General features: G+C 40.5%; 1 protein-coding gene and 1 non-coding gene across 2 annotated transcripts in view; one reads left to right on the top strand and one right to left on the bottom strand.

Moving 5' to 3' along the window:
* The window catches only part of PCNT (pericentrin), a 111,506-nt gene that overhangs the window by 69,093 nt on the left and 29,626 nt on the right, over positions 1-12,787 (top strand). Inside the window, exons 28-31 of the mRNA XM_090271091.1 lie at positions 262-432; positions 709-861; positions 1,954-2,046; positions 11,652-12,557. Coding sequence (XP_090127217.1) covers positions 262-432; positions 709-861; positions 1,954-2,046; positions 11,652-12,557 — 1,323 coding nt within the window. The remainder of the gene's footprint in view (positions 1-261; positions 433-708; positions 862-1,953; positions 2,047-11,651; positions 12,558-12,787) is intronic.
* LOC150020677 (U6 spliceosomal RNA) lies at positions 2,877-2,983 on the bottom strand. The gene has a single exon (XR_016513430.1). It is a non-coding gene; the product is annotated as a U6 spliceosomal RNA (small nuclear RNA).

The raw sequence follows: 12,787 nt of genomic DNA on the forward strand, positions 1-12,787 counted from the left end.
TTTTTGTACCTTGTTGAATACTTAACTAAGGATCAGTTTCTCCCAGTGGAATCATGGACCACCTGTGGCGCTCTGTTTAGGGTTTCATCCTTCACCAGGCAGGTCTCTGCTCTGGAGCATGCTGGGTCTGGGGATCAGGTGTGCTACTAGCAGGTGTGTGCAGGAAGATCTGGGGACAGTTTGCCCTTCAAAAGACAGCACTTGGAGGCCCCCGATTCTTGAAATATTTGCGTACAATAAATCTCCTTTTTTAAAAAACAGGATAAGGAGGCATTACAGCAACAACAGATGAGTAACTTGCTCCTGGTGTCCACATTGCAGTCCAAACTAGATGAGGGCAAATGCCCTTTGCCTCCTGCAAACAGCTGCCCTGAGGGCCTAGAAGTCCAGTTAGAGACTGTGCAGAGGGCGCTCCTGCAGCGGGAAAGCGAGGTAAGGGGGTAAGAGGAGACTGGGCGGGTGTTTTCTTCTGTTCGCTGTTTGATGCACATGTCCATTACACTGCTGTGTAAACGTCAGCGTGTCCAAATGATACATCAGTGGGTTTGTGACTACTATGTATTCTTTGTAATATCAACATCCTTATGTGGGGTATAGGGTAGTGAGAACTTTTTTTGGCATGTACTTTTAGCATGATTTTAATAATTAATAAATGAATTACAATGTTAGGTAATTTTAAATATTTACCTTCATTTGTTTCAATGAAAGATTTTAGAATTAAAAGAACAATTAGAAAAGATTAAAGATGACTTAATTAGTAAAAATGAAGAAGTACTACATCTGAGCCTAAAATTAGACCTGCAGAACAACCACGCTGCCGTCAGCGTCAGAGGACTACAAGAAGAGAATGCCAATTTGAAGGTAAGGTGAACAGACCCACCTTGACATCTAAATTTATGTTGATTATGTAAGTGCTGCGGCCCAATGTAGGAACCATTATTTACAGGGATGGGGGGACCTCAGGCCTTCCCAGGAGATGTGAGGCTTCCTTCTGGAGACAGAAGACCCTTTGCTGGCAGATGATTGCAGGAAGTGCCTGACTTGTGTCTGCACTGAGGCTAGCAGCTAGGGCAGCTCGAGAAAGTATAGTGGGAGGCAGCTTCTCAGAATCAGGAGTGGAAAACCAGAGTCCCTTGACTGGTGAAGTTTACCTGCTTTCACCTCCACACCAGCCTCTTGCTTTTGGTTTGCAGCCCTGATGATAGTCAAGTCTTTGAAGGTTGCTTATTGGAGTAAGATTGCAGAGGTACTTCTCTAACTGCCAAGGAAACAATTGTAAGGTGGGCACATTGGCTCTGCTCTGACCACTCCCGGGGTGCCCACTCTAGAGGTGGCAGTGTTTTGTAAATGGTCGCTCATTGTTATCCTTCCCAGCTCAGGATGGGAAAAGTCTGCTTTTAAATCAAATTTAAAAAAGAAAAACAACCTTTATTTAGTGGACATGATAATCAGTTGTAAAGAAAACATAACCTTAAAAGATGGCCTTGAAATATATTGAGTTTAGAACTATGGCTTATGATACCAACCTGGCAGTTGTTCAACGAGTGAACTGGGAGCATTGCAGGAAATTCTGGGGGCTGCGTCATTTGTTCCTAATCCCCTCAAAGCTTGCAACTGCATGATTTAAAATATCTTCACTTAAAATGGCGTTTTAGGCCAATCCTAGAACCACTGCTCATCTTCTCCATGGGAATCCATTCTTAATTACTAGATGGGAAGTATCTAAGAACACGCTTTACTTACTCTTTGATGGTTACTTTAAACAAATTTCCTGGAGGAATGCATAACTGATTTTAGAAAACCAAACTAATATTCGTTTTGGAGTAATATGTCACTTTAAATAGAAAAACATGTTCAAATTTAGTGTTAGTATATGTCTGCAAGGCCTGGGGACTATTCCCATAGTAATGCTTTGGGGCTTCATTATTTTTATTACTATTATCATTTCCACAGGCATTTCTGCAAAACAAAGAAAAGGAAATACTGCATATGAGCGAGCAGCTTGAGGCACAGCTGGCTGGGATGGGAAGTGGCAGTCTCAGTGAGGTAAGCAGTCCTTTGGCCGTGAAGGCACCTGAGGCACTATGTTCTTGGTAGTTTGTAGGTGTGATCTTGGATCTACAGAGACCTCTGGGATGACACTACGTAATGTTTTCCATTAATTTTGATGGAGGGTATAAGGATAGTGGTGGCTGTTAGGGTAAAAAAGAGTTTTGTCTTCAGTTTTTTCATGTCTTCAAATATCACAGTGACAGAGGCTGTTGGAATATTAATGATCTGTGTTAGAATCTGATATATATGGCATTATTTAAGAATATTATTTTGTGTTACTTTAAGGATTCTGTTACAACCAGCAACTACTTCTAAAATTTATTTTTCTGTTACAGTTGACATACAGTATTATGATAGTTTCAGGTGTACAGCATAGAGATTAGGCATTTGTATACCTTATGAAATGATCCTCTGACAAGTGTACTACCCACATGCAACCGTACATGGTTATAACAGTATTGTTGGCTATATTTCTTCTTTTTATTGTTGTTCTGTTACAGTGGTCCCAATGTTCCCCTGTTGCACTCCCCTGCCCCGCCCACCCATCTCTCCCACGGTCAGTCCGTACCCTGTTGTTTGTGTCCATGGATCATTTATACTTGTTCCTTGACTAGTCCCTTCCCCTTCTTTCCTCCCTTATCTCCCTCTCCCTCTCCCCTCTGGTCACTGTCAGTCTGTTCCTTGTCGCCATGCCTCTGGTTCTGTTTTGCTTATTTATTTGTTTTGTTCATTAGGTTCCTCTTGTAGGTGAGATCATATGGTATTTGTCTTTTGCTGCCTGGCTTACTTCACTTAGCATAATACTCTCCGGTTCCATCCATGCTAAAAATATGAAACACTTTACGAATTTGTGTGTCATCCATGCGCAGGAGCCATGCTAACCTTCTCTGTATTGTTCCCATTTTAGTATGCACGCTGCCGAAGCAAGCACTGACTATATTTCTTATGCTGTACTTTGCATACCACTGACTATTCTGTAAACTACCAATTTGTACTTCATAATCTACCTTTTTCACTCAGTCCCCCAACCCACATCCCCCGCCCCCAACCTGGTGACCATCAGTTTGTTCTCTGTATCTATGAATTTGTTTCTGTTTGTTCATTTTGGGTTTTTTTTTAGATTCCACATGTAAGTGAAATCATATATGGTGTTTGTCTTTTACTGTTTGACTTCTTTCAGTCAGCATTATACCCTCTCGGCCCATCCATATTGTTGCAAATGGCAGATTTCACTCTTTTTTTATTGCCAAATAATACACATCTTCTTTATCCAATTGTCTGTTGATGGTCAAATTATATTTCCGATAAGGGGTTAATATCCAAAATAAAGAAGGAACTCATACAACTTAACACAAAAAAACCCCCACAAACTCTCCAGTTCTTCCATGTCTTGCTTCTGTTGTCTTGCCTGTTATAAATAATGCTGCAGTTAACATAGGGGAGTGTGTATCTTTTCAAATTACTGTTTTTGTTTTCTTTGGGTAAATGCCCTAAGGTGGTATTGCTGGATCATATGGCATCTCTATTTTTAATTTTTTGAAGAACCTCCATAATGTTTTCCATAGTGGCTGCACCAATCTATATTTTAACCAACAGTGTGCAAGAGTTCCCTTTTCTCTACGTCCTCGCCAACACATGTTGTTTGTGGATTTATTGATGATGGCCATTCTGACAGGTGTGACATATTTCATTGTGGTTTTAATTTGCATTTCTTCGATGATGAGGGATGTTGAACATCTTTTAATGTCTATTGGCCGTCTGTATATGTCTATTGGCCATCTGTATGTCTTTGGAGAAGTGACTCTCCAGGACCTCTGTCCATTTTTTAATTGGATTGTTTTTTTCGTTTTGTGGGTTCCTTATCTATTTTTAATAATAACCCCTTATCAGATGTATGATTTGCTAATACCTTTCCCCATTCAGTAGATTGCCTTTTTGTTTTACTGATGGTTTCCTTCACTGTGCAACATTTTTTTTAGTTTGATAATTTGCATATTTTTTGCTTTTATTTCCCTTGCCCGAGGATATATCCAAAAACATATTGCTAATAGTGATGTCAAAGAGTTTACTATCTATGTTTTCTTTTAGGAGTTTTATGGTTTTAAGTCTTATATAAGTTTTTCATCTATTTTGAGTTTACTTTATACCTGGTATAAGAAAGTAGTTTAGTTTCATTTTTTTGCATGTGTCTGTCCAGTTTTCCCAACACCATTTATTGAAACATCTGATTTTTTTAAAGGAGATTGTATGATGTTATCTGTCTTTAGGACTCTATAAGGCTGTGTGAATATCATTTTACATATTAAAATATATTTATCAAAAATAGTTTATATGATAAGGAAAATTTAGTTCCTTTAAAAATAGATAGCTGTATAAAGATAATCCCAAGTGTTTTCTTTTGGGATTTTGTTCTTTTCTATACATGTACAAATATATATACCCTTTGTGTTCTACATTTGTATTTCTAATTTTTTGGAAGGGTGTGGACAGTATTTTTGCTTTGATATAATAAATAAAATGAAAATTCCATTTGTAAGGCTGGTTCTTATTAGGTTTCTAATTCATTGAAGAAAGCTATGTTTTTATATTTTTTGTCTTTATATTAGTGAAGACTTTTATTTTCTTGAATCAAAGTGTCTTTTTAGGTTTGTTTGGAAAATTGTCTTTATTACTCATTCTTAAGATCTCTACTGATGTGGTTATTATTACATCTTTTCTATACTTCCTTCTCCAGCAGTTCCTTGATATCCTAACATCTTACTCTCAATATACTTTTTTAAAAAATTTTTTTATTTATTTCTAGAGAGAGGGGAAAGAAGGGAGAAAGGGAGAGAAACAGCAATTAGTTGCCTCTCTTGAACCCCCAACTGGGGACCTGGCCTGCAACCCAGGCGTGTGCCCTGACTGGGAATCGAACTGGCAACCTTTTGGTCTGCAGGCTGGCACTCAATCCACTGAGTCACACCAGCCAGGGCTCAGTATACATTTGTATTCCTTTATTGTTTATTCTGTTACATGGGTTAGTGTTGTTTCCTTCACTTTTTTCATTTAATTTGTCCTCTTATTTTATAGTTTTCAATGAAGAGGTCTTGATATCTTTTATTAAATGTATTCCTAAGTTTTTTAGGTTTGTTGCATTATTGTAAATGGACTTTTAAAATATTTCATTATCTAGTAGTTTACCATGAGTGATCTACATATATTTTAAATATGTGTATAACTTTGTGTATTAACTTTGTATTTTGTTATCTTGCTAAATTCATGTATTCTAGTAGTGTGTTTATTGATTCTTAGGGCTTTCTATGTCTGCAAGTAAAGACAGTTTTCCTTCTTTCTGACCTTTGTCTTTTATTTCTTTTTCTTATTACAATGTGTAGTGCTTTCAGTACAGTGTTAAAACAGGTGAGAGCAGTCATCCTGGCTTTGTTCCTGATTTGGGGGGAAAGTGTTCAGTGTTTCATCATTAAGCATGATGTTTGCTGTAGGATTTTCATAGATTTCTTTTTATCAGGTTGAGGAACTTATCTTCTGTTTTTGGTTTCCTTTCTCTAAATTTTTGGAAATGTATCTCTTTTATTCCACTAACAAGATTACTTATATTGAGTGATTTTTTAAGGTTAAACCAACCTTGCATTCTTAGGATAAACCCCACCTGGTGGTTATGTTCTATCCTTTTAATATATTACAAGATTTTATTTGCTGATATTCTGTTAATGGTTTTTGCATCTGTATTCATAAGCAATATCATGTAATTTATTTTGTAATATTTTATCAGGTTTTGGTGTGAGTGTTTTGCTGGTCTTATAAAATGAGTTGGAAATTTTTGTACTTTCTCTACTTTCTGAATGAGGCTGTTTATCGTAAATCTGATTTTTAAAAGTTTAAATAAAATCAATAGTGCAAAATCTACATTTATGTGCACATTTTGGGATGAAAATAGGAGTAAAATGACAGATTCATATGAAAGTATATGTTTAACTTGAAAAAAACTGCCCAACTGCTTTTGCAGAGTTGTTCTACCATTTTACGTCCACCAGACGTGTATGAGGGTTATAGTTAACCATATCCTCATCAGCACATGGTCATTCTCTTTCATTTTAGCCGTTCTAATAGGTGTGCAGAAGTGTACCTTATAGTTTTAATTTACATTTCCTTAATGATTAATGGTCTTGAGCATCTTTTTATGTGGTTATTTGCCATTCTTACTATAGTAAAATATTTGTTCAAATCCTTGGCTAATTTTTAGAAGTTGGATTGTTCATTTTGTGATTGTTGAATTTTGGGAATTCTTTATATCTTCTAAACATGGTTTTCATATATGATCTGCAAATATTTTCACCCACTCAGCAGCTTGTCTCTTCATTCTCTTTAACATGTGTTTCGCAGAGCAAAACTTTTTAGTTTTAATGAAGCTGAAATTATTAGTTTTTTTTAATAGATCATGCTTTTGAAGCTATGTCTAAGAGCTCTTTGCCTAACCCTAAATCACAGTTTTCTCTTAGAAATTTCATAGTTTTGCTTTGTATTGAAGTGTATGATACACTTTTTTTTTTTTGACACATGGATGTCCAGTGTCCCAGCACAATTTGTTCAAATGTGAGTCTTTTCTTCATTGAATTACCTTTCTACCATTTAAAAAAATATTTGGATCTTTTTTTGAAGTCTATTCAATTCTGTTCGTATAGGTTTCTCTCTCTTTACTAATATCACACTATTTCTATTTCTGTAGCTTCATAGTATAGTCTTGAAATCAGATCATGTAAGTAGCCAACTTTTCCTCTTCACAAAATTGTTTTGGCTATTCTAGTTCCTTTGGGTTTCCATATAATTGTAGGTACAACAAGGTGATATCTTTTAAAAAACTCTTGCTGGTATTGTGATTGGTATTGCATTGAATTTATACGTTGATCTGGAGAGAATTAACATCCATTAATTTTGCATCTTCCAATCTGTGAACATGTCTTCTTATATTTCTTTTATTGGTGGTGTGTAGTTTTCAGCTTATATATCCTGCATATACTCATGACCTTTCAGTTTACAGGACAGTGCTCCAACCAACTAAGCCACACTGGTTGGGATTGTATTTAATTTTGAATTCTAATTGTTCACTGCTAGTAGATAGGAATACAATTGATTTTTTAAATATTAGCCGTATGTCATATGCCCTTGTTAAATTCACAAACTCGATTTTTGTTGTTGATTCTTTGGAATTTTTTATGTAGGCTGTCATGTCATCTATATGCAAATAGGGACAGTTTAGTTTCTACCTTTCCAGTCTAATATGCTTTCATATTTTTTCTTGCGTTAAGTGCTAGTTAGGACTTCCAGTACCATGTTGAATAACAAGGGTCAAAGTGGACATTTTTGCCTTGTTTTTAACCTATGGGAAAACATTTAGTTTTTTACCATTAAGTGTGAAATTAGCTGTAGGTTTTCAAAAGATATTTCTTATCAAGCTGAGGAGGTTCTTCTGTATTCCTTGTTTTATGAGAGTGTTTTTGTTTTTTGTTTTTTAATCAAGAATGGTGTTGAATTTTGCCAAATCAATTTTTCTGTGTCAGTCGATATCATCTTGTGATTTTTTCTTCTATGGCCTTTTGATATGGTGGGTTACATTAATGGGTTTTCAAATATTGAACCAGCTTTGCATCCCTAGAATAAATCTCACTTGATCCTGGTGTATGTTCTCTTCTTATTTGCTGAATTCTATGTATTAGTGTTTTATAAAGAGTTTATGCATCTATGGACCCTGGCTGGTTTAGCTCAGTGGATTGAGCGTCGGCCTGCGAGCTAAGTGTCGCTGGTTCGATCTTCCAGTCAGGGTACATCAGAGAAGGAAAACTCTGACTCCAAAAAACCTCCGCTGCCTTGCGGCATACCTCTTCAGGGGAAAGGCTAAGGGAGTAAACCCCGACAGAAAATCTGGAGCCGGAGTCCCTAAGGCGGTTTGACGTTGTAGTCAACACCGGCAACTCCTGCGGCGCACCTGAACCCAAGCTGTATCGACTCCGTCTTTCCCTTGGACCCTTCAGCTGCGAAGAGAGGGGTGGTCTGCTGCATGGGCAACAGCAGACCCTCCATATTACCCTGCCCAGGCTCTGTAGCTTCAGCGTCATCACAAGATGTCGATTCAACACGGGAGGAGACAGATACCATGTCACTCCCGAGTCGGACTGCACAGCCATTCTCGGTGGTGCAGATAGACTCTTGGGAAGCTACACCATCGTCTCTCGAGACGGACGGCTGCCGACGACGACGATGCATCTATATTCATCAAGAATATTGGCCTTTGGTTTTCTTGTGATGTCTGTCTGGTTTTGGAATCAGGGTAATATTGGCCTCATTGAATGAATTATTCTGAATGAATTATTCCTTTTTCTGTTTTCTGGAAGAGACTGTATAGAATTGGTATTATTCTTTAAATGTTGAGTAGAGTTGTTGAGTGAAGCTATCTGGGCCTGCTAAGTTGTTGTTTTTTTTAATTATAGATTAAGTTTTTTATTAGTTATAGAGATGGCCAAATTAATGTTTCATACCAGGAGATATTTGGCCCTTATTTATTGAGGGATTTTTTTTCTTCTTTACTCTCTTCTGGAGCTTCAGTTCCAAATATGCCATACTATTTACATTGTCCTATGGGCATTCAAGGCTGCATGCATTTTTATCAATATTTCTTTTCCTCTGATGGCATAGTGTCTGTGACTGTTCAAGCTTCTAGAATTTGTCATGTCCAGGATTTTCATTTTTTTAAATTTTTCAGTTACAGTTTTTATTTTTTATTTTTGTTTTGTTTTTAAGTTTTCAGGTGTACAGCATAGTTGTTAGATGATCATATACTTTACAAAGTGTTCCCTCCAGTATTTTCATTACCCACCTGGCACCATACAATTGTTAGAATATTATTGACATGTCCAGTATTTTCTTAAGCCCATTGAGTGAATTTCTAATTTTCAGACATTGTAATTTTTAGCTCTAGAATTTTGGTTTGTTTTTATAATCTCTGTTTCTCCGCTGAAATTTCCTACCTTTACCTCAGAATATGTTTATTGATTTGAGAGAGAATATTAAGGTGATTGGTTTCCTCTTGCACATGGTTTCCTCTCGCATGTGCCCCGACTGGGGATTGTATCTGCGACCTAGGAGTATGCCTTGACTGGGGAATAAACCCACAACTTTTTGGTGTACTAGGTGATGCTCCAGCCAACTAAGCCACTGGCCAGGGCCCTATCTTTTTATTTTGAACATACTTTATGTTCCTTTTTTTTTTTTTAAGTATATTTTATTGATTATATTGTTACTTTATGTTCTTGAACACACCTGTAATATCCACTTTAACATTCTTGTTTGTGTGTTCCAGCATTGTCATACCAGGGTTGGTTGCTATTGGTTGTCTTTTCCGAATTGATCATGTTGCTGATTTTTTTTATTTTGCATATTTTTGTTTGTTCCTTGATAGTCTACAAATCATCTTGTGGTAATTTGCCTCTGAAGAGTATTGAGGTTTTTGTTTTAGTGGTAGTTATCTTGGTCAGGCTCAAAGTATGTGCTCAGCCTTGCCTGTTAAGATTGTGTACAGATTCCCCACAGACTAGGGTGGAGTTGACACTCCAGAGTTGGGCTTTTCTTCCCTGCTTTTCTGTCTTTTGTCACTCTCCACAGCCCTGACTGCCCTGTTCCTTCTCCTGGGCCTCTTCTGGCTGTGCTTCCTCAGGGCCAGCCTGACAGGACCTCCCCCATCTGCTGGCCTCTGCAGGAAGTCCTGGCCCCAGGCAGGTGGAGTGCAGCCTGCCAGGTTTCACAGAGTCACTTCTGAGGACCTCTGCAGGTCCCTCCTGGCTGCTGGTGTGTGGTTTCAGCCCCACATTATGACACCTCCCAGAACTGCGATCCATAATCCTAAGGGAGAAAAGCCCATCAGAGGCACCACTGCTGGGTTGAATGAGCCTGTCATGGCTGCACTCAGGCTTGGTCACCTCTGCACTGTCCCGTGTCAGTGGGACTGCTCTGCCCAGGATAAGCAGGCCGCAGTATCGGGGAGAGTATAACACGCGCACTCTTGTCCTGAGCGGGGCCCTTTTGCTCCGTTTCCGGTCTGCAGCTGTGCTCTTTTTTTGGTGTGTGACTGGTTGCCCCTGCTTCCTTGCCTGCCCCAGTTATGCTGTGTCTCAGAGGACTTGCTTAAGAGTTCAGCCCCCTTCACGTGCTGGCTTTCATATTTTAACAGCTTGTTGTGATCACGGCTGTTCTGTAGTGCGTCCTTCCAATCTCCGCGCCTTTAGCGCAGTAAATGAATAAACACAAACTGTACAGTCAGAATTACCCCTGAACCCCCTTCAGCTGTCTGTGAGTAGGGAGAGGCAGTCTGTGCAATACTCAGCACCCAGGTGGGACGAGGGGGCCACCTGGAGCTGGTGTGAGGGTCTCGCCTTGCACAGAGAATTTGTTGTTTGCTTAAAGTATACAGTATGGCATTCAGATATGGTAAATGTGTGTGTGGTGGATAGCTGATGTTATCCACACCAGAAGTTAATCAGTCTTCTTGTTTTTGTTTTAACTGTAGGCCAGATTTGACTATGAATTTAAAATAATTTGTTAAGTAGTACCAGTGAAATCAAGAATTGTTTTGAAATCCTCAGTTTTTAGGAAGCAAAACATTAGACTATAACAAACTGGTTGATTGTTAGCGATAACACAAATTGGTTCGGATGTTTTATTTTTTTGGTCACTACCAGTGATATGACCTTAAAGGAATGGAGTTTGGAGCCGTGTTAACATAGATTTCAATCCTGATTTTCTGTTGATATCTTTGGAGTTTGGGCAAGATATTTAATATCTAAGTTTCAGTGGTCTTATCTTTAAAGTAGGAATTGTAACATTACTTACCTTACAATTGTTGAGTTAGATTAAACAGCACAAGCAGTTACTGTTGGATGAAGTAGTGAAAGCATTGTTCGGTGCCTGGTGTGGCGTGTGCTGCTCAGTACAGGGTAGTCCAGACAATAGCTGAGGTCCCCATGTCCCTGCATGAATACACAGCGTGGGAGCATCTGGTAGGCCTGGTTGAGTCACATTCTTCGTTATGTAAATTCCCTAGCCCGAGTTTATTACTTTTGTCCTTGTTCTGTTGTTAGAATGACACCTAAAATCTAAATTCTCCCTTTAGGAAAATCAAACTAATCAGACTTCTTTAAATATTAACTAAATACATATTTAAGTGGTGGTGAAGTATTAGTATGAAGGTGTCATTGACTGAGAAGTGGCCAAGTTAGAGCTTCCTCTGAGTTCTGAGGGCTGAGGGCGGAGTGCTGGGGTCTGTGGCAGCACACAGCAGCCTCAGTTGGAGTGTCTGAATGACTGCCCGGCAGCAACAGGGTTTCCCTTTTTACTGGTTTGAGGTACTGAAAGTAGTTGGGGTGCAGCATTTTGGGGGGTTTTCAAATATTGACTGTCATCTGGTGACATTGTTAGTTTGTTCCCACAGCTGTTCTGTATTTCAAGCTGTGCAACCTCCATTTTTGACAATGAATTCAGAGCTGTGAGTTGAGAGGGGGTTCTGATGTCATTATGTAGTTCTCGTCTGAAATGTTCTCTTTCCCCAGGTGATGTACAGTAGAAGCTGTGAAGTGGAGGAACTGAAGTCCATTATCGAGACTTTGCAGGAGAACCAGGAGCGGCTGCAGAAGGATAAAGCAGAGGAGATTGAGCAGCTGCATGAGGTCATCGAGAAACTGCAGCAGGAGCTGACCCGTGGGGGGCCCGCCGAGCATGAGCTTGGCGACAGCCGAGCCGAGGACCTCCAGAGTGAGCTGGAGCGTGGGATGCGCTGCCTGCAGGCTGAGGGCGCTGAGGCTCAGGCTGCGCTGCAGGCGGAGCTCCAGGCTGCACTGGTGGCCAAGGAGGCCTTGAGCCAGCTGCTGGCTGAGCAGGAGCGCCAGCACGGCCAGGCCCTGGAGGCCCTGCAGCAGCGTTTGCGGGTTGCGGAGGAGGCTGCGGCGAGGCAGCTAGCTCAGCTGGGGCCCGCCGCTGTCCTGCAGGAGGCTGAGGTTCAGGGCTTAGCCTCCCAGATCCAAGATTTTGAGGCTGCTCTCAAAGCAAAGGATGCAGAGATTGCCCAGAAAGATTTGGAAATCGAGGCTATGAACAGAAGGCGATCAGCCCACTCCACCGAACTGGAGGCTATTTTGTTGGCCTTCACCCGCCTCCACCGCACCCTCGAACAGCAGCCCCTGGGCACCATGTGCGAGCCCCCTGAGCTGCAGCGGCTCCGAGTGCAGTGTGTCCGCCTCAGCCGCCAGCTGCAGGCACTGAACCAGCAGTTTCTGAGGTGCCAGAAGGAGCTGGACATGCAGCAGGCATGTGGGGCCCCCGTACTCCCTCGTGTGAAGGACAGCTCCCAGGGATGGATGGCCAGGGGTGACAAGGCCTCATGTGATGAAGAGTTGGGACAGAACGTGGGCAGCAGGCAGCAGACTGCGGCCTCCTGTGGCCAAGGCGGTGATCCACAGGTGGGCCTGGTTCCCCTGGAGTTCCACAGGTGCAGCCTGTGTACAGAGGGCTGGGGTGCGCTGCAGGAGCTGGGGTGTACTTGGCTTCTGCGGAAGGCCCTGACCCAGGCAGCCGGTGGCCAACCACTGGAGCTGGGGCAGAGGGAGTTGGAGGTTCTGTTAAGGAAACTGAATCCTTTTCCTTACTCTCCTACTCTGTTTCTGTTTTAATTAACAACCGTTTTCTCTGT

The sequence above is a fragment of the Furipterus horrens genome, unplaced genomic scaffold (assembly GCF_987537825.1).
Source record: "Furipterus horrens unplaced genomic scaffold, mFurHor1.1.pri manual_scaffold_1, whole genome shotgun sequence".
In the NCBI taxonomy this organism is placed as follows: Eukaryota; Metazoa; Chordata; class Mammalia; order Chiroptera; family Furipteridae; genus Furipterus; species Furipterus horrens.